General features: G+C 40.9%; 1 protein-coding gene across 2 annotated transcripts in view; it reads right to left on the bottom strand.

Annotated features, from left to right (window-relative positions):
* ube3a (ubiquitin protein ligase E3A) overlaps window positions 1-26,002 on the bottom strand; it is a 55,553-nt gene that overhangs the window by 8,602 nt on the left and 20,949 nt on the right. For both annotated transcript variants that reach the window (XM_078402118.1, XM_078402119.1), the window contains exons 2-7: window positions 25,840-25,884; window positions 16,712-17,025; window positions 13,372-14,618; window positions 3,565-3,709; window positions 982-1,187; window positions 300-464 (exon numbers count right to left, since the gene is read on the bottom strand). In XM_078402118.1, coding sequence (XP_078258244.1) covers window positions 300-464; window positions 982-1,187; window positions 3,565-3,709; window positions 13,372-14,618; window positions 16,712-17,025; window positions 25,840-25,884 — 2,122 coding nt within the window. The remainder of the gene's footprint in view (window positions 1-299; window positions 465-981; window positions 1,188-3,564; window positions 3,710-13,371; window positions 14,619-16,711; window positions 17,026-25,839; window positions 25,885-26,002) is intronic.

Raw genomic sequence — 26,002 nt, 5'->3', positions numbered from 1 at the left:
AATAGGAGGAAAAAATCTTAAGTATCACTTGGGAAGTATTTAAATTTTTTTTAAATTAGATTGATGTACAGCAACTGCCATCGTGTGAACTGTTATATGTGTACTGGCACCTTTGTTTAAAAAAAAAAAAGCACTATATACAATTATTGAAGCAAGTTTTTCTTTGAAGGAGGTCTGTGCCCACTATTTTATAGTGACATCTGGACAAAGTTATTGTGGCCATCCGTATATCAATGAAAAAATGCCAGTTCTCCAATTTAGGTTATTCTAAATGCAAACTGGAATTATCATGACTTTACCTTTCTGTTTTCATTCGTCACCGGAATCTGATTTCCATTTTCCTTTAAGTCGCACATCACTGGAGTTCCAAACAAGTCATTCTGGGATATTTGGAAAGTGATCATCATGTCATCCTCGACACTGCCATCATATTCAAGAAGTTCTTTTAAACTCTGAAACAAGACCTGTGGGGTAGGGACCATAAATAATGCACATGCATTTGAGTTTCACAAAAGTTATTGCTGATTACATATCACTTTAATGAGTAGATGTATTTCGTATGGTTAATAATCGATCTTGGTTTACATAATTTTATGCAAAACAATGCTAATCGCTGTAACATTGCATACAAAGTGCTCACCACTCTTAATTTGGAGCCGCTTTGTTCAGCTGCCCGATATATATTTGATTAGTTCAAACGGATAGAAAGCTTAACAAGCAAAAGTTGAAATTAATGCGCAATGTTCCCCTTTCTGCAATTGTTTCCTCATCATTCCCCCTAGTTTATTTCATTTTGCTCTTACTTCAATTTTCAACTTTCTTGGTTACCCAAAACCCATGTCTACAGACAAATTGATTAAAATATCAACTAATAGAAACTTGCTCATGCAGATGGGAGGAAAACAGCTCTAGAACTTAATTAACAAGTTGCATGATAATAAATTATTTAAGTAGAGAAAGCTGATAATTCTTGTACGTTACCGGGTGAGAGTCTTCCAAGTCACGCAACGTTCCCTTTTTGCCTAGCAATTTTCTGTAAACGACCATAGGAAAATGCACATCCAGTATACAGTTGTTGTAAATAGCCAGGCCGAGAACTATGCCAATTAGAGTAAACTGTCCCTCGGTCTCAAATGAGGAAGTGTTGAACCAGAACAATTTTGAAGATTCATCATATGTGAACATTCCTGTGAAGGGAGGGAGGGGTGGAAGAGGGGAAGAGGAGCAAGGAAAAAAAAAAGGAAAAATCTTTTATATCTCAAAAAAAGTTACAAATAGTGTATGTTGAAAAATGCTCTAGGTGCTACGAGGTCGGCTGCAGGTGGCACCCCCGGGGCATGAAGACTGTATGGTGGACGGGTGAGGCGAGGGCTGATGGTTCGTGGCTCAATGTGTCCGGATCGAGGCATCGGTGGAATGGGCCGCTGGAGGCCCTGCGGCAACTTGGGCACTGCTCCAAGTGGCCGAATTGGGCACTGAATTGGGCACTGCTCCAAGTGGCCGAATGCATGGATCGGTTGCGGTCTGCAGCGGCAGAGTAGCAGTGGAGGACACTGCACGGTAGGCTGCTCTGGAAGGTTAGATTGCATGGGATCCAAGGAGAGGTAGCTGAATGGATAGCAAATTGGCTCCATGGAAGGAAGCAGAGAGTGATGGTGGAAGGTTGCCTCTCGATCTAGAGGTCTGTGACTAGTGGTGTGCCTCAGGGTTTGTGCTGGGCCAGTTACTGTTTGTCATCTACATCAATGATTTGGATGAGAACATACAGGGCAAGATTAGCAAGTTTGCTGATGATACAAAAGTTAGTGGTTTGCAGATAGTGAAGATGGTTGTGAACGATTACAGCAGGATCTGGATCTATTGGCCAGGTGGGCAGAGGAATGGTTGATGGAATTTAATACAGAGAAGTGTAAGGTGTTGCATTTTGGGATATCGAACAAGGGCAGGACCTACACAGTAAATGGTAGGCTTCTGGGTAGTAGTTGTAGAGCAGAGGGATCTAGGAGTACAGGTGCATGGTTCCTTGAGGGTCGAGTTGCAGGTGGATAAAGTGGTCAAAAAGGTTTTTGGCACTTTGGCCTTCATCAGTCAGCGTATGGAGTATAGAAGTTGGGAGGTCATGTTGCAGTTGTGTAAGACATCGGTGAGACCGTATTTAGAATATTGTGTTCAGTTCTGGACACCATGATATAGGAAAGATATTGTCAAGCTTGAAAGGGTTCAGAAAAGATTTAGGAGGATGTTGCCAGGACTAGAGTGTGTGAGCTATAGGGAGAGGTTGAGCAAGCTGGGTCTCTATTCCATGGAGCGCAGGAGGATGAGGGGAGATCTTATCATCATATCATATCATATATATACAGCCGGAAACGGGCCTTTTCGGCCCACCAAGTCCGTGCCGCCCAACGATCCCCGTACATTAACACTATCCTACACCCACTAGGGACAATTTTTACATTTACCCAGCCAATTAACCTACATACCTGTACGTCTTTGGAGTGTGGGAGGAAACCGAAGATCTCGGAAAAAACCCATGCAGGTCACGGGGAGAACGTACAAACTCCTTACAGTGCAGCACCCGTAGTCAGGATCGAACCTGAGTCTTATAGAGGTATACAAAATCGTGAGAGGAACAGATCAGGTAGATACACAGTCTTTTGCCCAGAGTAGGGGATCGAGGACCTGAGGACATAGGTTCAAGGTGAAGGGGAAATGATTTAATAGGAATCCGAAGGGTAACTTTTTCACAAAGGGTGGTGGGTGTATGGAACAAGCTGCCAGAGGAGGTAGTTGAGGCTGGGACTATCCCAATATTTAAGAAACAAGTTAGACAGGTACATGGATAGGACAGGTTTGGAGGGATATGGACCAAGCGTCGGCAAGTAGGACTAGTGGGACATGTTGGCCAGTGTGGGCAAGTTGGGCCGAAGGGCCCGTTTCCACATTGTATCACTCTATGATTCTGTGACACCAACAACTTTGCTTGGCCAGGCTTACCATGCAATGCCGTCAGGACAACAGGGCTTTATGAGTCAGCTACCTACATTTATAACTACTTGGGACTTGAATCATGAAAAACAACGCCAAGACAAGGTGACTTGTATACTGTCTCAGTGTACTATTCCAATACACTTATTGGAATAGTACACGATTGTGCTGATGTTTACTTTTCAATAATACTTTTACTGAACTGTATGCATAAAAGGAATTGCGCACTACCTCGGTACATATGACAATAAAGTACCATTGAACCATTGAGTTGTACAACACATTGGTGTGGCCACATTTAGAGCATGATCACCATGTTATAGGAAAGATCTTGTTAAGCTGCAAAGGGTGCAACAAAGATTTACAATGATGCTGTCTGGACCCGAATGTCTGAGCTATAGGGAGAGGTTGAGCAGGTTAGGACTTCATTGGCTACGAGAGTGTACAGTCAGAATTAAAGATTTCCTAGTCTAATGGAGGCCTACTACATCACTTCAAGCTAACACGAGTAGCTCTGCGAATGCCTGCAGCTGCAGCCAACATACAAAAATTGGAGCAGTATAAAACTCAAATCCATACCAATGTCAGGGTTGAAGATTTCTTCCACAACAAGCTGAAAAAACTCTTTGGAAACGCCTCCTTCATCCACACCTTGTTCACCTTCAAATTCTACATAGAGCTGTTTCTTCAGATCTGCAGGGTTTTCCATGGCAATCATCTCCAGCTATTACAAACAGTTTAAATGTTGATGGATTATTAATTTAATCAATAACACACTCACACTCAAATTTAAACACACTCACTTCAAAATACTTCAGACGGACACAATCTATCCACGTTTTGGAAGCACGCGTTTGAGATCCTTGCTTTGTAATAAAATATACTTATTTCAGTTTCAACACTGAAGCAGGCCTCATTTGTTGTTTCAGTGCAAATTACAAGGCAAAATGGTTGCATTAACATTCTGTTCACAATTAAAGAAAAGGCTTCCAAGTATGGAATGGAAATACAACAAGAGTGTCCTTTCAGTAGAATGAAACCGATGGTAGTACACTTGAAGTTAGTACATTCTCCATCTTTTGAATTTCCGATAAAAACTAATAGGTTGACCCCCAGTTTATGCTGTTAATATTCACCCTGGATGCAGTGCTTGCTGCCATTTGGAATTTAGTTGAAAATGGAGAAAATAAATTAAAGTCAGTGAAAATGAGAAATCTTAAAATCTACTCGAAGTGAGATCAAAATAGACAGATAGTAGGTTCGCTTGAACATAGTTGTATGTTACCTTTGCTTAGTTTGTAAATTTCACACACTGACAGTAGATGGTACCTTAAAAATGATAACCTTTATTCTCCCATGGACAGAAAATTGGGTCCATGTCAAGAATCATTCACCGATTTCATTCCTCCAGTGCTCATCATAACTTAGATATTATAAAATATTATAATTTTTTTAATTCTGTATTTAGTAACAATTTCATATCATAGCAGATATACTTAGATATTATAAAATATTATAATTTTTTTAATTCTGTATTTAGTAACAATTTCATATCATAGCAGATAAAATGTTTGCATTCTATAACAAAATGCACACTTCAGTATATCGAGATGCAGCAACTAAAAATCATATGAGCCATTTTATACTGTGCTCCTGGAATGCAGGCAAACCAAAATGGGATGGTTGTTTGCCATAATGAACCAATCGTGGTGTGTGGGATGAATGATAGGTTCCCCTTTTCTTAAAGATCGTGATGATCTAGCTGAAATTCTCAGGCAGATATCTTTCATCCATAAATTCTACACCTTCACCTATTAATTTAGTTTTATTTAACCATAATGGAGTTTGAGCCCATGACTTTAGGCAGCTACACCATGAGAGTCTATTTTTAAGTCAATAACATCAAATTAGAAAATATATTTGAATGTAACATGCAAATCCATTAATTTAAAAGCAAAAAAAAAACTGCAGCTGTTAGAAATCTGAAATTTAAAAAACACATGCAGGAAATGCCACATCTGGCAGCAGTGGATATATAAACTCTCATTAAATGCTGGGCATTTAGCAAAATTGATATTTTTGGTCTCCACAAGTATTTCCAAGCATGTCCTGTGGTGAGTTTAGTTTAGAAATACAGCATGGAACCAGGCCCTACGCCACCAACCAGCGATCCCCGCACATTAACAGTATCCTACACACACTAGGAACAATTTGCATTTATACCAAGCCAATTAACCTACAAACCTGTACGTCTTTGGAGTGTGGGAGGAAACCAAATGTCGGAGAAGACCCTTGCGGTCACGGGGAGAACGTACAAACTCCATACAGACAGCACCTGTAGATCGAACCCAGGTCTCTGGCGCTGCAAGCGCTTTAAGACATCAACTCTACCGCCCTTAGTTACTGCTCTTCGAAAATCACTTCAATTCTATTTTCCTTTGTACATGCAGGTCAAAGACCAAATTTATCAGAATTTAATAGTTTAAAAACAACATGAATCTTTTACTCAGAAGTATTAGGCAGTTGTTGCACAGCCTACATGCAAATTCTAGCACTAAATATAATCTATACACCACTGCTTCATATATCAGGGTGCTCAAAGAGTTCCATAATGCAATACATCTCTTTCTGTTAAAAGGTAGTCAAAAGATTAGTTTGATTTTTTTTGTTGCCAAAAATCAAATTATTTTCTCTCATTTATGGTTTTGGCAAAGCGTCTGACAGAAATCAATACATAACTGCTTCTATTTCTAATATGCTGCATAACCTGCTTCCAGCATTTAAAAAAAAATATAAGTACAGCATCTTCAGTTTTTTAAATTTTAATTCAATGTTGCCTTTCTCCTTCATTTTGAATGTACAAGCAACCCTTCTTATTGGCCCCCAACTCCACTCCTCCATCATAAGCCACTTCAAGTTCTGATTCGTTTACTTGTTAATTTTTGTAGATGGGCTATTGCATGCTAGCCAATCGTATCAACCTCACTACTTTCGCCACACCTTTTGGCCGTTTCAAGTTTCTGAGGATGCCTTTCGGCATCAACTCCGCCAGCGAAGTTTTCCAACGTACCATGGAACAGTTGTTTGCGGAGTATCCGTGCGCCATCATCGTTGATGATATTCTTATCTACGGTCGCGACCTGGCTGAACACGATATTAATCTGAAGCGTGTACTCGACCGCGCCAGGGACATTAATCTCAAACTGAATCCACTAAAGTGCAGGTTTCGCCTTCCTGAGGTCACTTACGTCGGACATGTTTTCACCAGCAGCGGTCTCCGACCAGATCCACTGAAAACTGCAGCCATCAATGAGCTGCCAGTTCCTACCGACGTTGTAGGTTTACAACGATTCCTCGGCATGGTTAATTACTTGGGAAAATTTATCCCCAACCTTAGCGAATTATCTGCCCCCCTGCGCGAACTGACACACAAAGACACGGCGTGGTCCTGGTATCAGCAGCACCAAAGGGCTTTTGACACCCTTAAGCTACAGCTAGCTAGCACCCCAACCCTTTCCTATTTTGATCTGGCACTACCGGTTACCATCACATGCGATGCGTCCCAGTACGGGTTAGGCGCTGCGTGCCTGCAGACCACGACTGGTGGCGGCTTCCAGCCCGTCTCGTATGCATCCCGTACTCTGACTGATACCGAGCAGCGTTATGCGCAGATCGAAAAGGAGCTGCTCGCAGTGGTTTTCGCCTGCACCAAATTCAAGGACTTTATTTTTGGCAAGACGTTTACCGTCAAGACTGACCACCAGCCGCTGGTCACTATCTTAAACAAGTCGATTCACGCCGCCCCTGCACGGTTGCAACGGATGATAATGCAGCTGCAGCGGTTTGATTTCCAGATCGTCTACAAGAGGGGTAAAGACATGCACATAGCAGATACGCTATCCAGAGCCCCGCGCAGAATCAATGAACAGCACCTCTCCGAACAGGATGAGTTCTCGGTCATGAAGGTCTCGTTTGTGCCGACTGATCGTCTACGCCGCCTAGCCGAACACACGGCTGCTGATGAGACTTTACAATTGTTGTCCACAGTCATACGGGCCGGCTGGCCCCACAAGCAATCAAATACCTCGTTTGAGATACGCCCCTATTTCCTGGTTCGCGACGAACTAGTGCTCCAGGACGGAATCATAGTCAAGGGCCATAAAGCAGTGGTCCCAGCCGCACTCCGGGACGAATACTACAACGACGTCCACAGGGGTCACCCTGGCACCGAGGCAACCCTTCAACGGGCGCAAAGCATGTTTTACTGGCCCGGGATGACTAAATACATACGTGAAAGAACCGAAACGTGCGCTGTCTGCAACAGCCTGGCACCACATCAACAGAAGCAGCCCCTACTGCCCCAACCGGTCCCGTCTCTTCCATGGTCCTCGTTGGCTACCGACATCTTCGAGTGGCGCGGGAAACACTACTTGGTTTTGGTTGACTCTTACTCGGGATGGTTCGAGATAGACCTTTTGCGGACCATTTCCTCGGAGGCTGTGATCGAGAAGCTGCAACGGCACCTCTCCACACATGGATTCCCTGCACGTCTTCAGTCTGACAACGGTAGGCAGTTCACCAGCCAAGCGTTTAAGGACTTTGCTAACCGATGGGACTTCCAACACATTACCAGTAGCCCCGAATTCCCGCAGTCCAATGGGCTCGCTGAACGCGCCGTCCGGAGTGCGAAACAGCTCATGGAACGAGCTTACCTTGCCAAATCTGACGTATACCTGGACTTACTCAATATACGAAACATTGCTCGAGATCCTGTCCTAGGTTCGCCAGCCCAGCGTCTGATGTCTCGCCAAACCCGTGCTCCCCTGCCTGTCTCCCAGCAGCTGCTCCAGCCGCATGTTCGGTCTCCGCCCGTGGTGCAGCGGCAGCTACAGCGTCACCGGGACGCACAGAAGCGGTTTTTTGACAGGTCCAGTAGGCCGCTCACGCCTCTTGCACGTGGGCAAGTGGTTCGTCTGCAAACCGACAAGGGCCATGCACGGCTGGGACACATTTACAGGCCTTCCACCGAGCCACGTTCATACCTGGTCAAAGTGGATGGGGCCATCTACAGACGCAACCGTCAACACATCCTTCCGGTGAAGGAACCGCGTCCTGCGTCTCCGAGTCGTGACGCCCCGCATCTCGTGTTTGCTCCCACCGTTGATTCACCACCAACCGTTGTTCCTGCCGCGGGTTCCCCACATCGGTCGGTGCTTGACGCGCCCGTGTTATCTCCCACTAGTCCTGTCAAGTCGCCTGTTGCGTCCCCACTCTCCTCCCCTTGTTCTCCCACGAAAGGAGGTGAGGCGGTCTCGTACCGCACGAGGACCGGACGGGTTTGTAGGCCACCCGTTAGATATGGCGATTTTGTGTACCGTTGATTTTGTGTAACTTTGCTAGTATGTTCTTTACATTTGTTGTTCAGTGTTTAACCTACCGTTGTTTCTTTATTTCTACAAGAAGAGATGTAGATGGCCTATTGCATGCTAGCCAATCGTAGTGTTTGTTAGTAGTGATGTAGATGGGCTATTGCATGCTAGCCAATCGTAGTGTTTGTTAGTAGTAGCCCCGCCCATTATGTGCTGCATATATTAAGAACTTGCCTGCGTCAGTCAGTAGGTGCAGCAGCTCGGAGCTGGAATGTACTGCACCTCCTGTGATGTAAGTGTTGCATTAAAAGCCATGTGTTGTATCACAGCGTTGGTATGATCACTTCATTACAATTTTCATTTGTGCTTCTCAGACATGGTGTATGATCCAAGTTATGAAAAGAACACAAGAACATACATAGCGAGACAAGGGACAAAATCACATTTAACATGTATTTATATAATGCCTCTGATATCCCAAGGTAAGCATCAAGAAAGCTACCAAACAAAATTCAGCAAGGCACACACAGAGCTATGTCAGAGGAGACGACAAAACACGCGGTTAAAGTTTTAAGAAGATAAATAAGAACATTGAGGTAGAGAAAGAATTATGGGGTAAATTTTAGAACTTGAAAACATCAACTGATACACAAACATAATGGCGGTGTATCTAAAATCTCTACCGAAGTATCAAACATATTCTACTTCCACGTATGCGATATACAAATAGTGGACTATAGGTTCAAACCAAGGTACAAACCAAGTTCCCTCCATAACGTTTGGGACCAAGACCTATCATTTATTTATTTGCCTCTGTACTCTACAATTTGAGATTTGTAATAGAAAAAAATCACAAGTGGTTAAAGTGCACAATGTCAGATTTTAATAAAGGCCATTTTTATACATTTTGGTTTCACCATGTAGAAATTACAGCAGTGTTTATACATAGTCCCACCCATTTCGGGGCACCATAATGTTTGAGACATAGCAATGCCATGTAAATGAAAGTAGTCATGTTCAGTATTTTGTTGCACATCCTTTGCATGCAATGACTGCTTGAAGTCTGCGATTCATGGACATCACCAGTTGCTGGGTGTCTTCTCTGGTGCTGCTCTGCCAGGCCTGTATTGCAGCCATTTTAGCTTATGCTTGTTTTGGGGGTTAGTCCCCTTCAGTTTTCTCTTCAGCATATAAAAAGCATGCTCAATTGGTGATTGACTTGGCCATTCAAAAATTGACCACTTCTTAGCTTTGAAAATCTCCTTTGTTGCTTCAGCAGTATGTTTGGGATCATTGTCTTGCTGTAGAATGAACTGCTGGCCAATGAGCTTTGAGGCATTTGTTTAAACTTGAGCAGATAGGATGTGTCAATACACTTCAGAATTCATTATGCTACTACCATCAGCAGTTGTATCATCAGTGAAGATAAGTGAGCCAGTACCTTCAGCAGCCATACATCCCTAGACCATAACACCCCCATCACCATGTTTCACAGATGAGGTGGCATGCTTTGGATCTTAGGCAGTTCTTACTCTCCTCCATACTTTGCTGTTGCCATCACTGATATAAGTTAATCTTTATCTCATCTGTCCACAAGACCTTTTTCCAGACTGTGGTTGCTGTTTTAAGTACTTCTTGGCAAACTGTAACCTGGCCATCCTATTTTTGCGATTAAGCAATGGTTTGCATCTTGCAGTGCATCTTCTGTTCATGAAGTCATCTGTGCACAGTAGTCATTGACAAATCCACACCTGACTCCTGAAGAGTGTTTCTGATCTGTTGGACAGGTGGTTGGGGATTTTTTTAAATTATAGAGAGAACTCTTCTGTCATCAGCTGTGATGGTCTGTCTTCCTTGGCTTGCCAGTCCCTTTGCGATTAGTAAGCTTACCAGTGCTCTTTCTTCTTAATGATGTTCCAAACAGTTGACTTTGGTAAGCCGAAGGTTTGGCTGATGTCTCTAAGTTTTATTCTTGTTTCTCAGTCTCATAATGGCTTCTTTGACTTTCATTGGCACAACTTTGGTCCTCATTGAAAAAATCATCCACGCATTAATTTCCTCCCGCCTACACTACTGCAACTCCCTATACACTGGGATCAGCCAATCATCCCTGTCCTGCCTGCAATTGGTCCAAAACGCCGCAGCGAGACTCCTGACAGGTACCCGTAAAAGGGACCACATCACCCCGATTCTGGCCTCTCTCCACTGGCTCCCAGTATAGTACAGAATCAACTTCAAGCTCCTCATATTCACATACAAAGCCCTAAACAAAAATCTTCTAACCCACCACTCTATCTCCAGGTCCTTCAGGTCGGCCGACTGACTATCCCGCAGTCTAGGCTTAAGCTCAGGGGTGACCGCGCTTTTGCAGTTGCAGCTCCTAGACTGTGGAACAGCATCCCTCTCCCCATCAGAACTGCCCCCTCCATCGACTCCTTTAAGTCCATGCTCAAAACCTATTTCTACTCCCTAGCGTTTGAGGCCCTCTGAGGGGGCGCTGTGAACTGTTTATGTATGTGCTGTTATGTTTGTGTGCCATTGTATGTTCGTTCTTAGTACCAGAACTAATGTACAGCACTTTGGTCAACGTGGGTTGTTTTTAAATGTGCTATACAAATAAAATTGACTTGACTTAACTCATGTTGATAAACAGCAATAAAAGTTTCCAACGGTAATGGAAAGACTGGAGGAAGACTAGGTTCTGAGAGCTCTCTTATGCCTGCATTAAGGAGGCATTTAAACACACCTGAACAATTACAAACACCTGTGAAGCCACGTGTTCCAAACATTATGGTGCCCTGAAATGGGGGGAGTATGTATAAACACCGCTGTAATTTCTACATGGTGAAACCAAAATGTATAAAAATGGCCTTTAATAAAATCTAACAATGTGCACTTTAACTACATGTGATTTTTTCTATTACAAATCTCAAATTGTGGAGTACAGAGGCAAATAAATAAATGATGGGTCTTTGTCCCAAACATTAGAGGGTACAGTACATCTCACAGCTAATATCAGTAGCTAAGACAATACTAGTCTAAGTATTAGAAAAGACAGCATACAGTTTGCTTCAGGAAGAGCATGAGCAGATTCTCAAATACATTCCCACAGAACACACTGATTTCTAAGATCTTAGAACCAGCAAAATTCATCTACCATAGGCACACAAAGCACAGCCATCATGTAATTTGTAATATTAGGTGATTAATATCTAGGATGCTCAAATACTGTGCAGGAATTATGAATTTATTTCTAATATTAAGTTCTAATATTAATTTTCATGGGAAGTGGATCACCTGCTTCTTCTAAAAGTTGTGCTGTGGTACACTATTTTGATGTCAGCACCTCCCCTATTAGACCTAATGAGCTGAGACAAGTGTCACTAATGAGCCCGAGGAGGATATCACCGCCATAAAAAGTCAAAAGAGGGAACAATGTGCATGACTAAACAATTACCATCAAAAGAACTCACAGCAAGTTTGAACCACAGTCGCGAGTGATGTGCCAAATTTCAAAGTAGTCACACAATTTGCTCTGCTGCAAATTATTGTTAAGTGTGTCTTTGCACTTGTATGTACACATATACATGACTCAACTGAAAACTTAACTTTCTTTATAAAAAGTGGGCTGGGGAAGGAAGTTACAATTAGCATATTTGTGAAGTTGAAAATTGTGAGCAAGTTAATCAGCTGCATGTGCATCACTGTCCAGCTAGAACTCATCCATCTGTATCCTTTCCAGAGACTGAAAGGTGGATCGGAGATGCAATATAGAGAGTGAAAGCCTTCCATGTCATGTGGGACTGAAATAGAAGCCTGCTAAATCCAGTACTACAGAATAGAACTGTTGCTTTTTGCTTAGATTTACTTGTATTGGGACATTAGAGTTAGACTGACAGCTCCCTCCATATTTGTATATAGAAAATATCAGTAATCTAAATATTAGAAGGTCAACAAGCAGCTTGCTATACTTTGTGTATAAAATCATGAGAGGAATAGATCGGGAGGACGCACACAGTTTCTTGCCCAGAGTAGGCGAATCAAGAACCAGAGGACATGGGTTTAAGGTGAAGGGGAGAGATTGAAAAGGAATCTGAGGGGTTACCTTTTCACACAAAGGATGGTGGATGTAGGGCACAAAGTGCCAGAGGAGGCAGGACTATTGCAACGTTTAAGCAGCTTTTAGTCAGGTACATGGATTGAACATGTTTAGAGGGATATGGGCCAAATGCAGGACAGTGCAAGGATGGGCTATGATGGTTAGTGTAGGGTGAATGGGCCAAAGGGCCTGTTTCCACACTGTATGACTATCACTCAGAGATTGGCAGGTGGACTCTAAATTCAGGGCAAACAAATCCCATTCACTCATTTCATCTCCCAAGCACGCATCCAAATTTAATTTTAGGATTCTATATCTTGGAAGGCTATTCAGCTGCAGTTACATGCATGACTATTCAGTCAGCATCTCAGAGGCCATGACCTCTATCACAATAATCAACAGGTACATGGGAGCACCACTGGTTTTAGGTTGCTCACCACGTTGTATATTATCCTAACTTGGAAATATATCATCAGTCCCTCACTGCCAAATCAAAATCTCGGAACACTTTTTCCAACAGTATCGTTGGAGTACCGTCAGAGAGACAGCAGTCTGCAAAGCGGCAGCTATACACCACCTTCAAGGGAAATTAGGAATAGACAGTTAATGCTGGTGTTGCCTGCAATACACAAACACTGAAAATTAAAAAAAACACCAAGATTTAACACAGTAGTCAAACTGAGGTCACAAATTAGTATTACCATGAATTTGACATGGCACGGTTAAGAGTCCTTCATTACCTCGCTAGATACATGAAGCAGGTCACAAAAGGAATGTCTTGTTCGAAATTGGAAAATTAAGTTCTTGTTTCCCTTGCCTTTTACAGCAAAACATAACATGCATTAATTTGCAAGAGTTAAGACACTTCCAACACATTGCAATTTAATTGTTTCCATAGAACGTTAAAAATAAACTTACCCGAACAAGTGCATCATCTATGACGTAGTCACGTCGGACCTTAAGTCGAAGGTAAGGGTTCAGTTGTTGCCCCTGGACAAGGCTGTAAAGAACAGTGATTCGCCGCTCGCTATACATGCGTATCCTATTGTCATAGTAAAGTCCCAAATTCTTGGTTACAGCATTTAGAATGAAGGGACAGGTCATAAATGAGAATTTATTCTCTGTTTCTACTTTGAAGAAAGTATAGTCTTTATCCATCTCTAGTACGTCGTTTAATGGTTCATTAATAAAGTCTTCAAAAGAAACAAGTGGCTTGTGGCAATCGATTGTTTTCACACCCAACTCGGTTTCGAGGGGATCCATTCGGGGTCCTTTTTTATTTCTCCGCTCTTCACCTAGTAGCTCTTGCAAAGTAATTTCACTGGATTCAGCAACCGCCTCATCGTCCTCTTCCTCATTGTGCCCTATATCCACATCTCCTGCAACAATGTTTGCATAATGCATTATTTTTAAGCATTTTGTAGCAGCAACAACAGCATCGTCATCATTCACCAGGTTTCGACTACTGAATTCGTTACTTATGACCCGATATGTAATGAGCTGCTGAAATGTTTCCACCATCCGACGGATTTGGGCTGCAGTGTATTTTGACCATAAGCGAATTAATTTGGCTTGCGCTGGGAGGGGGAGCTTGCTCATGGCTTTGCAAAAAAGTGGAAGGGCCATTTCCAGATATTCAGGGCTATGAAGGTTGCTGTTCTCCATGACGATAACAAACAAGTTCAGATAATTAGGATCTCTTGAATACACATTATGGTAAGTCAAATCACATTCCACATTTGGCGACAAGTACACCAATGCATTTAGAAATGCTGTTTCTATCTTTTCATTGGAAAGCAATTTATTATAGACCCGTCTGACTGCATCAATATCAATAGATATTTCTTCAGGCCCTAATCTATGAACATTGTTTTCTCTTGACTGTGTGCCTCCGATGAAGCTTCTTGATGAAGAGGCCTCGGCATCATCCATGAACCTTGCAGAAGCAGCTTTTTCTTCCTCATCCTCATCTTTATCCTCATCCTTTCCTTGTAATGATTTTAGCTCTTCCTTTGTGTGTTGTTTAGCCTTTCGGAAACTCTGCACCAAGCCATCTGCACTTGAGAAAACTCTACCGATAACACGTATCAACGGCGAATAATCTTCGCGCTCTCCACACAATTCCAAGATTTCATACACTTTTTCCTCTGTCAGGTAATTCACATCTACATCGGAAACATAATGGGAAGATGTTTATTTTTAAAAAAATACATCACAGGATTTAGTACAATGATTTAAAGTGGTAAAGAATAAAATGGTATCCAACAGGCAATATGGAAGTCAGATTTTGATTATATTCTCAAAATGAATAGCTGTATTGGACTGGACAAAATTCAGAAAATTGTATCTTTCTGGAAATACACACATCCGAGGACATCTAAAATTTACAGTAACTGGTTCATCTACACACTGATCTGCAAATACATGTTCTTTATTAATACAGGGGCTACATTTTTCTTTCAGGACATCAGAAAATCTTTACAGCCAACAAAATACTTCAAAGAATGTACCTAATGGCTGTTGGAAGTCTGAGACATCCAAGTTGCCAAATTTATATTTATCATGTTACTGTTTGCACAGGAATGAGCAACTGAGTCTAACTGGGTTTTAATTTTTCATCTGAGGACTATCGCCAGAATTGAGTTTTTATTCTACCCTCTGAAACAATGAAGAAATACAGCAAGTTGTCCAATGCCTACAAGGCAAGAATCAAGCTGCAATGTTATGATAACCCGTACTCAAAGCCCAAATCAGACTATTTCAATATCCTGTATTTAAGAAATACTAAAAGCTCATACCCTCTGTGAAGGTTCTATCCAAGCAAGAATACATTTAAATAAAATTGCAATCAAAAGTTGAAGCACCCCTTGAAAATGTTGACTTGCTCATTGACACATGACATCCAAGCTTATATCATTGATTCAGTGCAAAACCATTGCTTGCATTGTAGGTTGAGTATCTAAAACAAATTTAGTGTAATATTTGGCAGGATTAATCAGCCAAAGTTGTATTTTCTTTTTAAGAATTGTTTATCCATGATCCACTGAGGCTAAGAGCCAATGTCTAAAATAACATGAGCATTAGCCAATTTGAGAACTAGCTTGATAATATCTAACTGAATGAGAAAACTTTTAATGATAAAGTCCATTAATTAATTTACAAATACTAAGTTCATCATCCCTGTATCTAAATTCATTCAGTACATGTCATAAGAAAGGCATTTATGTATCAACTTCAATAAAATATACTGGATGTGGTTGCAGTGGTTAAGTAATGGACCAGCAGTCATAGTTCTAGATTATTGATCCTGAGACAAAAGTTCAAATCTCCTTCTGGCAGCTGGGGAATTTAAATGTCAGCACGGGAAAGAAATGTTCAATTATGAAAACTGGTTTCAGTAATTTAACCATAAATCAAATTGTCACAAAAACCCGTAGAGTTCTCTGTTGTCCTTCAAGGAAGCAAATCTGCAACATACTAGATTTTGGCCTACATGCAACACAAGAACCACCAAGGTAATTGACTCTTGAACAATAAGTTGCAAGATTGCCAGTGACGTCCTTACTCCATGAACAAATATATAATGTGCTTCACACTATTAACAAAACATTAGAAGCAAAGGTAGGTTTTAAAGAGCAATTTTAAAGAGAGATAGAATGTTGGAGATGGAAATCCAGAACACAACCAGTTTGATAACTGGGGGAGCAAATGAAAACTCACTTTTGTACATCAGATGAATAGTGCACAAATTACACTATACACATCTACTATACACATCTACTTACAACAGTATTACCATCTGTCTTAGCAACTGTTGTCTTGTTTCTCTCTTTGCTTCATTTGCCATTTATGGATTTAAATTTAAAGTTCCAACCTGAACTAGTCAATGATGTCAGAAATCAATACGAATGTAACAGAAATGGGGCGCATGGGCCAACTAATCCAGCCAACCTGAGTCGACTTCCACCTTTACCCAGCAAAATATCCCTCTCATCTCATCTTCACTTAAATGATCGTATAATCCCCCCTATCCCCATATGCCATTCCTGGTGGCACAGGGTTATATGTTTTCACCAGTTGAGTTAAAGTAGTACTTTTTGAATGCCTTGATTTCTTGGTGATTATCCTTTTTTTGATGAGCTCTGGTTTTCTCCACAAGTAGAAACATTTCATTTATATTATGGGCACTTTTCAGAATTTTAAATATATCTAGATCACGTACATCACTGAAAATGTAATTAACTATATTGCCACTCACCTTTAAAATCTTCTCTACGAGACTGCATGTCTTGCTTATTCACTTTTGTTTTTGAGCAACAGATGATGTTATGAGAGCTCGTTGTGCTGTTTTCCATGTAGGCAGTGCTTGTTCCTTTCTTCGAAGGATGAGGATCACATAGTTTTGCATTAATTTTAAAAAGCTCAAGGGCCTTTATGGCCGCAGCATTGTTATCCATACGATGGAAACTTGGACAGGAAGCACAAAACTCATTCGTGCAGACCTCATTTCCACAGCCCTCAGTTAACTGGTGGTAGTAGCGTTCTATTAGATGCTTTGCAGCTGCTCGCTTCCTGTGGCAAACATTCAAAACGGTATGCAGAGGGATTAGTTCAGCCTCCAAAAAAAACACGAAGCACAGTTGCATTAGCACAGCAGTGTTTCATTTAAATAAATGCACAGTAAAAAAGAACAAAAAAAACTTGTTAATTGATATTTAACTTCATTATTTCCATCAGCACATGCAACTTGCAGAAGTTTTCCAATTGGTAAAGGCTTGACATGAAATAATAATTGCAGGGAACGAACAATGTGGCTGTCATTCTGTCCATGAATTGGCATAAAAAGTGTTACCATCCTTTTGAAGTATAATTGCAATTATTTACTACAGCATGTCACAGTATCCAATTCATTTTTACAATCACAGGACATACTCACAGAAACTGGCTGCCCAGTGCAGCATTTTAAGGCAGAAGTGAAATTATTAATTTGGAGTTATTCTGGATCACAATTCCTTCATGATGTCTACATAAGTAAAACAAAATACTGCACAGGGTTTACGCAGGGTTTCTGCCAGGTACTGCCCTTGGGGATTATGGACAAAATGACAAATGATTTATAAAACATGCAGTGCATCCAAACATATACAGTCAATTCTCGTTAATCTAACAATCCCTTACATCTTGTAAATATCGAATTATTGACCGTGTCAGATTACTGAATTTTACGATTTTGGAGGTGACTGACTTTAATGACGACTGTCTGAATGATGGGTATCTGATATGGAATGCACAGGATAAATTGAAGCAGAGGTTCACTTGTAGCTCCTCCAACCTCATCTACTGTATCCGCTGTTCCAAGTGTGGACTCCTGTATATCAGCAAGACCAAGCGCAGGCTCAGCAATCATTTTGCTGAACACCTCCGTTCAGCCCACCTAAACCAACCTGATCTCCCAGTTGCTCAACAATTTAAGTCCCCCTCCCATTCCCACACTGATCTTTCTGCTCTGAGCCCCCTCCATTGTCAGAGTGAGGCCCAGCTCAAATTGGAGGAACAGCATCTCATATTTCGCTTGGGCAGCTTACACCCTATCGGTATGAGCATTGACTTCTCTAACTTCGTAGCCTTTGCTTTCCCTCCCTCTCCATCCCCTTCCCCTTTCCATTTCTCTGACCAGTCTTACTGTCTCCAACTACATTTTATCTCTCTACTGCCCACTCCCCTGACATCAGTCTGAAGAAGGGCCTCGACCCGAAACGTCACCTATTCCTTCTCTCCAGAGATGCTGCCTGTCCCACTCAATTACACCATTTTGTATCTATCTTTGATTTAAACCAGCATCTGCAGTTCTTTCCTATGCATAATTTATTTGCTTTTTGTAAAAATACAAATCTCTTCTGCACACCAGAGACTTCTGTCTACTTGCACTTACATAAGATAAACAAATCAGGTTTGTTTAGTTTAGAGATACAGGGAGAAAACAGGCCCTAAGGCCTACTAAGTCAGCGTCGACCAGTGATCCCCACACACTAACACTATCCTACACACTCACATTAGGGATAATTTAACCAAGCCAATTAACCTACAAATCTGTGTGTCTGGAGTGTGAGAGGAAACCAGAGCTCTCAGAGAAAGCTCATGCAGGTCACAGGCAGAATGTACAAACTCCATACAGACAGCACCCGTAGTCAGGATCGAACCCGTCTCTGGCACTGTAAGGCTGTAATTGCACTACAGATGTGCAATTATTGTAAACCTATTCCTTTATTCTGTCTAGAAATATGCATGAATGAATGATAACTTTTATGAAAGGATGTGAGTTTGATAATTTTGTGCATGAAAACTGTTAATAGAGAATGTAACTTTTACAGTTGTGATTCCAAGTTTCTGAATTAAAGTTACTATTTCACACTTTCTGACTGGCTGAAGGTTAGCAAACTGAACTTATAACCGAGAACGTGTGGACCAATCATAGACGTTATTTGATTGTCTATGAGTTAAATGAAGAGTTGGATGCACAAGGCTGGCAATATTTGTTATCAACATTGCCTGTTTGTTACACGATTGAAATATCTTGCCAAATTAATGATTGATTTTAGAAAAACTGAGTCGGAATATGGAATGTCAGATTGTGAATATTCTAGAAAAATGAGGGTCGGATTAACAAGAATTTACCATATTGGAAAACATTCCGATAGACACGAAGGTTAGATCAGTAACAACATTATTTCCCAAAAATAAAACGTGGCATCATTTTTTTCTTGGATCAGAATTTCTCAGGTTAATTCTATAGGCTACAACTGACACATGCCAGAAACATACATCTTTTAAACCTGCATACATTTTTTCAGAAACCAAACAAAATAGCAATTCTTAAACTTATACTTGAGTTGGACAAGGCACAGACTTTTGAAGAGCTAGTTCTGGAAAGAAACAATTGAAAGTATGTTCTCATTTATAGCAGATCTACTCTCCAAAGAAACAGAGTGCATGGATTGGCTTCTTCATTGTGCACAAAGAAATCGTACATGAAGAAAATTAAGGGCCTGGTAAATGTGCCTCTGCTAAATCTGTCGCCGGCGATTTAAAAATGTATAATTTGTCCAGAGTCAAATACCAATTCTAGCCATGGGATATATTACACTACAAGGGGGGGGGGGGGGAGGGGGGAGAGAGAAATACTGCTTTGATAATTGTCCCATTGGACTGATGAAAGCTACTGAACATTTCAAAAGTGATTAATTTACCTTTCCGTTAATAATTGTGATTCCTTTGAAAATTGCTATTTGTCCAGTGGTGTTTAGCAAGTCTGTGACAATCCTTACATAACATGCTTTCTTCAAAACAATTCAAACTGATGTCACCACATGATAAGACAATATTAATAATTTTGAAATTTTACATGTTCTTCACTGACACTAGTTCTTCATAATTCCAGCAACATATTCTAATACTTTTCAGAGGCACATCAAGCTATTTGTATACTTTGTTGCTATGGTCTATATTCATACATTTATTTAAAAAAATTAAACCTGCTTTTTGTAAAAGGTTTGGCTATTATTCACTGTGGCTGTAGTTAGATCATAAAATTTATTTTACTGAAAAAAAATACCAAAGGATAAGGATTTATTTTTGCTGCTTATGCAAAATACATGAATGGGGGTGGGGATAGCAAGAAGTGATAACTGTTACAGAATATGAAAATTTTATTAAGCATTGCTCTAGTAAATATAAAGATCCGTGTGTGTGACCGCACTGAAATTCCCAATAGCCTGAGCAATTATGTGTAGGTAACACAGCTCACTCTAAACATAAGATGCTGGTACTGAGGGTTGGGATAGACCAAACACCTAATTCAATGGCAGAGCTGGCTTGAAGGCCTGGTGGTCTACGCCTATTGTTTTGTGCTCTTGTTCATGCAGGCAGCTGCACTCCAGATAGTGTTGAGTGACGATTCTGCAAAACTGAATGCAGGTTTCTGCGACTATATATTAACAAGACAATGCATCATCAAGATTGATTGCCCAAAATAATATCCAAGTCAATTAATTCATCTGCCTGGGATACGATAAAATCTCTAAAGATGTGGGACAAATTGTTAATGGTGACAATAATTTGCCCTTTCTCACTTTTGCCTGTTCTCTGCTTGCCACTTGCTGTGCACATACTCCTTCCTCAGTGTCTTCTTTCAACCAATTAGTGCTTCCACCTTGTTGACTCTACAACTTTTGCTTAGTTCTCTTCTCCCTCTGGCTCATGTGTATTCTCCCACCTACAAAATCCACTTCAGCATGTTTGCTCAAGTGCGACTCTTGCTATTATGCTCTCATTCCTCTTATGTACATCTATGTCTTTCAATGTCTCGTTCCCCATGCACTTCCTTCCGTCTTTTCTCAAGCATCAACTCTTTTGTGGTTTCACTGACCTCATCTGCATTGGATGACAAACTTCTTCATTTCCGTGTCACTCCTTTACCCCAAATCGCTCTTACTTTCCTCCAAGCTCCTACCGTAACTACATCTGCCAGAGGACATTTCAGCCTATCAAGTCCATGCCAGCTCACAATCTAATTCTCCTACTAATCTTTCTTGTAACCTATTCTCATCACGTTCCCATCAACTCCTCCCAGATTCCACTTGGAAAATTTTATCGAGGCCAACTAATCAACTAACCCACTCACATTTGGGATATGGGAGGAAGTTGGAGCAGTCACATGGAGAATGTGCAAACTCCACAAACACAGCAGAGATTGGGACAGAACCTGGGTCACTGGAGATGTGAAACACAGCTCTTGTAGCACTGCCACTTTATATCTAGAACTAACATGTTTATGTTACTTTCTTCCCCACTTAACCCCTTAAATTCACTTATTTAGTTATTTTCCTTTTAAAACACCCAACAGTACAGCCATGATGTCTGTGCTGAACATGCCAAATCATGCCAATTAATCACTTTTGTCTATGTGATCCACCATTCCTGCATATCTATGTGTTTCTTTTATAAGCCCCAAACACCAGCATCATATTTGCTTCTGCCAACATCCTTTACAGTACATTCCAGACATCTACCTCTGTACATCAAGGCTGTTATGTAATTTGGCATTTACTGTATAGTTTATCCTTACATTTGATCTCCCAAAGTGCAACACCTCATGCACACTCAGATTAAACTTTTTTGGTATTTACTCCTTTGTCTTCTTGGTTAAAGAAGGGAGGTATTTATTCTCAATATGTCATTGTAACCATACAAGCGATACAGGTCCCTGCTTCAACTCAGCCCTTTATTGCTGGAAGACTAATAGGGGTACAACAGCACTGCTAACTACAAAAATTATGGTTATTTGGAGTAACATTTTTAAAATATAATTTTTTGCCATGCAGAATTTATATCAACAAGTAATTTCACTGGATCACGTACAAAACGTTCGAGCTTAAGTCGAGCCATTTCCTTTAAATGGTTTTAATTATCAGAGGTTTATCAATTTCAATATATAACCCAACTACTGAGTTATTGCAGTGAAGTCCAAGTGGTCTATGAATCATGTAGAAAACTGCAATGAAATATACTGATCCAGTCCAAAAATAGTTTGCTATTTTTTGTTCTGTAGATCAGTACTCATGGGAGTAATGAAAAGAAAACGAGTGATATTAACTTTTATCATAATTTAAGTGTTATAAAGTTCTTTAAAAATGTTTGTGGCACTTGTTAAACAACTTTGCCATCTGTCCACCAAAGATGTTTCCAATTAAATGCAACAGCTGCCCTGGAAACCCCTATGGTAATGAATGTCAGCCATCCCAGTATGAAGCAAAAACACTAACAGTGACAGTTCACATCTGGTTTAAGATGTTGTCAACAGGCTAGTCCCACAGGACAGAAACTTGAAAATGAAGAGAGGGCAGCAAGTGAAGGCTTTCATGAGCTATTTTGCAACTATGTACCCTGCTTGGCAGACTTGGTTACATTGCGTCAGATTATGGGTTTGAGGATGTCAACTCAACATCAGCCTCGAAAAAAGATGCAACTGGTGACATAAGATAAAGTAGAGTTGAAAGGCAAGTTCACAATATTACAGTGGGGCAAGGCAGTTTTTAATGTACTGAATCTATTTGGTCTGTCATGGGAATTTAAAATAAGGAGCATCACAGTGAAAGGCTTGGATAGAGTGGCTGTGGAGAGGATGTTTCCACTAGTGGGAGTCTAGGACTAGAGGTCATAGCATCAGAATTAAAGGACGTTCCTTTACGAAGAAGATGAGGAGAGTTTTGTTTAGTTCGAGGATGGCGAATCTATGAAATTCTTTGGCACAGAAGGTTGTGGAGGTCAAGTCAATAGATATCTTCAAAACAGAGATAGATTCTTGATTATTACGGGTGTCAGGGGTTGTGGGGCGAAGGCAAGAGAATGGGGTTGAGAGGGAGAGATAGATCAGCCAGGATCAGATAGGTCAGGATGGGGGAACACACATCTAGCTCCCTCACCCTGAACATAGGATCCCCCCAGGGCTGCGTCCTTAGCCCCCTACTGTACTCCCTGTACACACATGACTGTGGGGCCAGGTTCAGCTCAAACTCCATCATCAAGTTTGCTGATGACACTGTGGTGGTGGGCCGGATCTCCAACAATGATGAGAAGGCCTACCGGGAGGAGGTGGCTGATCTGGCACTCTGGTGTCAGGACAATAGCCTCCTCTTGAATGTCACTAAAACAAAGGAGCTGATTGTGGACTTCAGAAGGGCTAAACATCCAAGGACATACACGCCACTGGAGATAGATGGGTCTACTGTGGATAGGGTGAGCAGTTTTAAATACTTGGGAGTCCGCATCACAGAGGATCTGACGTGGGCAACGCACATTGCCGCACTGGTGGGTAAGGCTAAGCAGCGCCTTTACCACCTTAGACAATTGAGGAAATTCAGAGTGTCTCTGAGGATCCTTCATTGCTTCTACTCTGGGGCTGTAGAGAGCATCCTGTCCGGCAACATTACAGTCTGGTTTGGGAACAGCTCTGCCCAGGACAGGATGGCCCTGCAGAGAGTAGTGCGTTCGGCAGAACGCACCATGGGAACTACACTCATCCCCCTGCAGGACCTATACATCAGGAGGTGCAGATCCAGAGCAAGCAAGATCATGAGGGACCCCTGCCACCCCAGTAACGGACTGTTCCAGATGCTACGATCAGGCAAACGCCTCCGCTGTCACGCTGCGAAAACGGAGAGGATGAGACGGAGCTTCTTCCCACAGGCCATCAGGACTGTCAACTTTTATAACCCCAGAGACTAAATTTTTGTCGACACTAATAGTAACTTATTAACTTTATTTATATGCTGTAACTGTAATTATTTTTTGTACACAACCCGCAGGCATTGCCACTTTCATTTCACTGCACATCGTGTATGTGTATGTGACAAATAAATTTGACTTGACTTGACTTGATTGAATAGCGGAGTAGACATGATGGGCCGTATGGCCTAATTCTGCTCCTATCACTTATGACTTATAACCTTAAACTTTGAGCTAGGCCACCCAGAAGCAATATCATGAACTAATCCATACAAATGCTTGGTTAAAAGTTCTCCAAAAATGTACTTAAGCTTCGAAAAAGAAAAATTACTATCAAAATTGTGTGAATTTTAAATATATTAAAGGAAATATGATCTATTTGAATGACATGTGGCAGGATGTGCAAAATATCTTATCCCTGTTTGAAACCATTTGAAAGCGCTTCACACAATACAGAACCATGATGAAATAGCTAGATATGGTTTTGCCATTTATTATTGTAAGACGATTCCTGTTAAATATATAACCAAACAAATTCCTGACTCAGTGATGTCATGTGCCTTTATCACGTGTATTTACTTGGTTAAGTTGGCTATTTTGGCACATTTATAACTATTAAGATATTCTCTCTCAAAAACAATAATTGTTTAAAAAACCTCAAGTGATCATTTTCTGCAAAAATAAAAGGAAGTAAACATCCCATGATATTAGTGAACAGTAGGATTCTGGCATGTGTAATCAATATTAACTTATTAATCTCATCATGTTGTTGTTGTGAGTATTATGTTTCGTAATCAAGGGTAATAACTTCAGCATGATTGCAAGACAACCAAGAAACAGGGTATATAGAAAATGTGATCAGTACTCGATAAAACGAACATCATAGCTGATAAATTAAGTTTTTTTTGCAGATACAACGAGCAGGAAAGATGCGGTTTGGAAAATTGGTGTAGGTATTCGATTGATGCCAGGTTAATACACATAATAATGAATTCTAAAATTGACTAGAGCATAGACAAGCTTTCTCTCAATACAAAGCCAAATGAAAAATAGCTGTGATGGTATTGCAAAAAGCTTACAAGACAATATGGAGATCCTGAGTGGGTGGACAAGATAGCAGAAGCATAATGGGGAGGGGGGGAGATAAACTGCAATGAAAAATGGTTTAATTGATGGCTCTTAAACACATGAATAAATATAGATAAAATACAATGCAATCAAGGTTCATTAGATTGGTTTTTGGGTGGAGGCAATCGTCTAACAATGTGATTATGTAATCAGAGGGCATGCTTGGAAGCAAAGGGTTGTTCCCTTGGCTCGAGAATCTTAAACCAGAGGATTTTGTCTCAGAATAATGAGTCCACTATTTGAAATGAAGATGAGAAGATGTTACACAAGGGGGTTTTTGTGTAAAAAAAATTGTGAACTTTTGCAGCTCTCTACCTGAAAAGACCTTTGTGAACATATGTTAGAAATATTTTTGGACTTGGAATTGTAAGCGGACTGGCTGCAAAAGGCAGCGGAACTCTAAGAGGTGGAGCGTGGATCAGACATGACTTGCAGTAACATGGGGCAGTGGAGCAGCAATGGAGGACACCAATGGCTCTGCTTGGCCAGGCCAACCCTGCAACATCGCCAGGACAATGGGCTTTTATGGCCAAGTTAGGAATTCTGCACTTATCACAACTTGGACTTGAAAATGGCACCAAACCTGGCGACTCTGGCTGTGTACTATTCCTATACACCTGCCAGGAATCTAAAATGTGCTTATGTATAGAATAATGTTACTGAACTGTACATAAAAAAGAATTTCACTGTACCTCGACAGGTGATAATAATAAAGTACTGTACCATTGAACCAGTTATAACATTGAATAGCAGAGCAAACCTAAGGGGCATTAAAGGTCTATTAGCTCATTATATTCTTTTAAAAATCTATGAACACTCTCCGTTTCTTTTTGAACGTGCAAAAGGTGATTAAATAAGATCCTGATCTCAGGCCTGGATTGAAAAGAGCAAAACAATGTCAGATGTCTCTGGGTACATGAAAATATCCTGAAGCAGCAGCTTAAAAACAGTATGTTAATATGCAAGGATACTCACATTCGGCTCGCTGTGTGGTTTTCAGCCAAAGGTTCGCTCTGTTTACTGTAATTAAAAGAAATAGCATTACCAGAGCACATTGTATTTATTTAACATAACCAACAGGCAACTTGTTACAGAAAAGATCAACAATTTAGTTTAAAATATTTAAGAGATGAGAACG

This window comes from Rhinoraja longicauda, chromosome 7 (genome assembly GCF_053455715.1).
Source record: "Rhinoraja longicauda isolate Sanriku21f chromosome 7, sRhiLon1.1, whole genome shotgun sequence".
NCBI lineage: Eukaryota > Metazoa > Chordata > Chondrichthyes > Rajiformes > Arhynchobatidae > Rhinoraja > Rhinoraja longicauda.
Note: the sequence above shows the minus strand (reverse complement) of the source record. Positions and strands in the feature narration are given on the sequence as shown.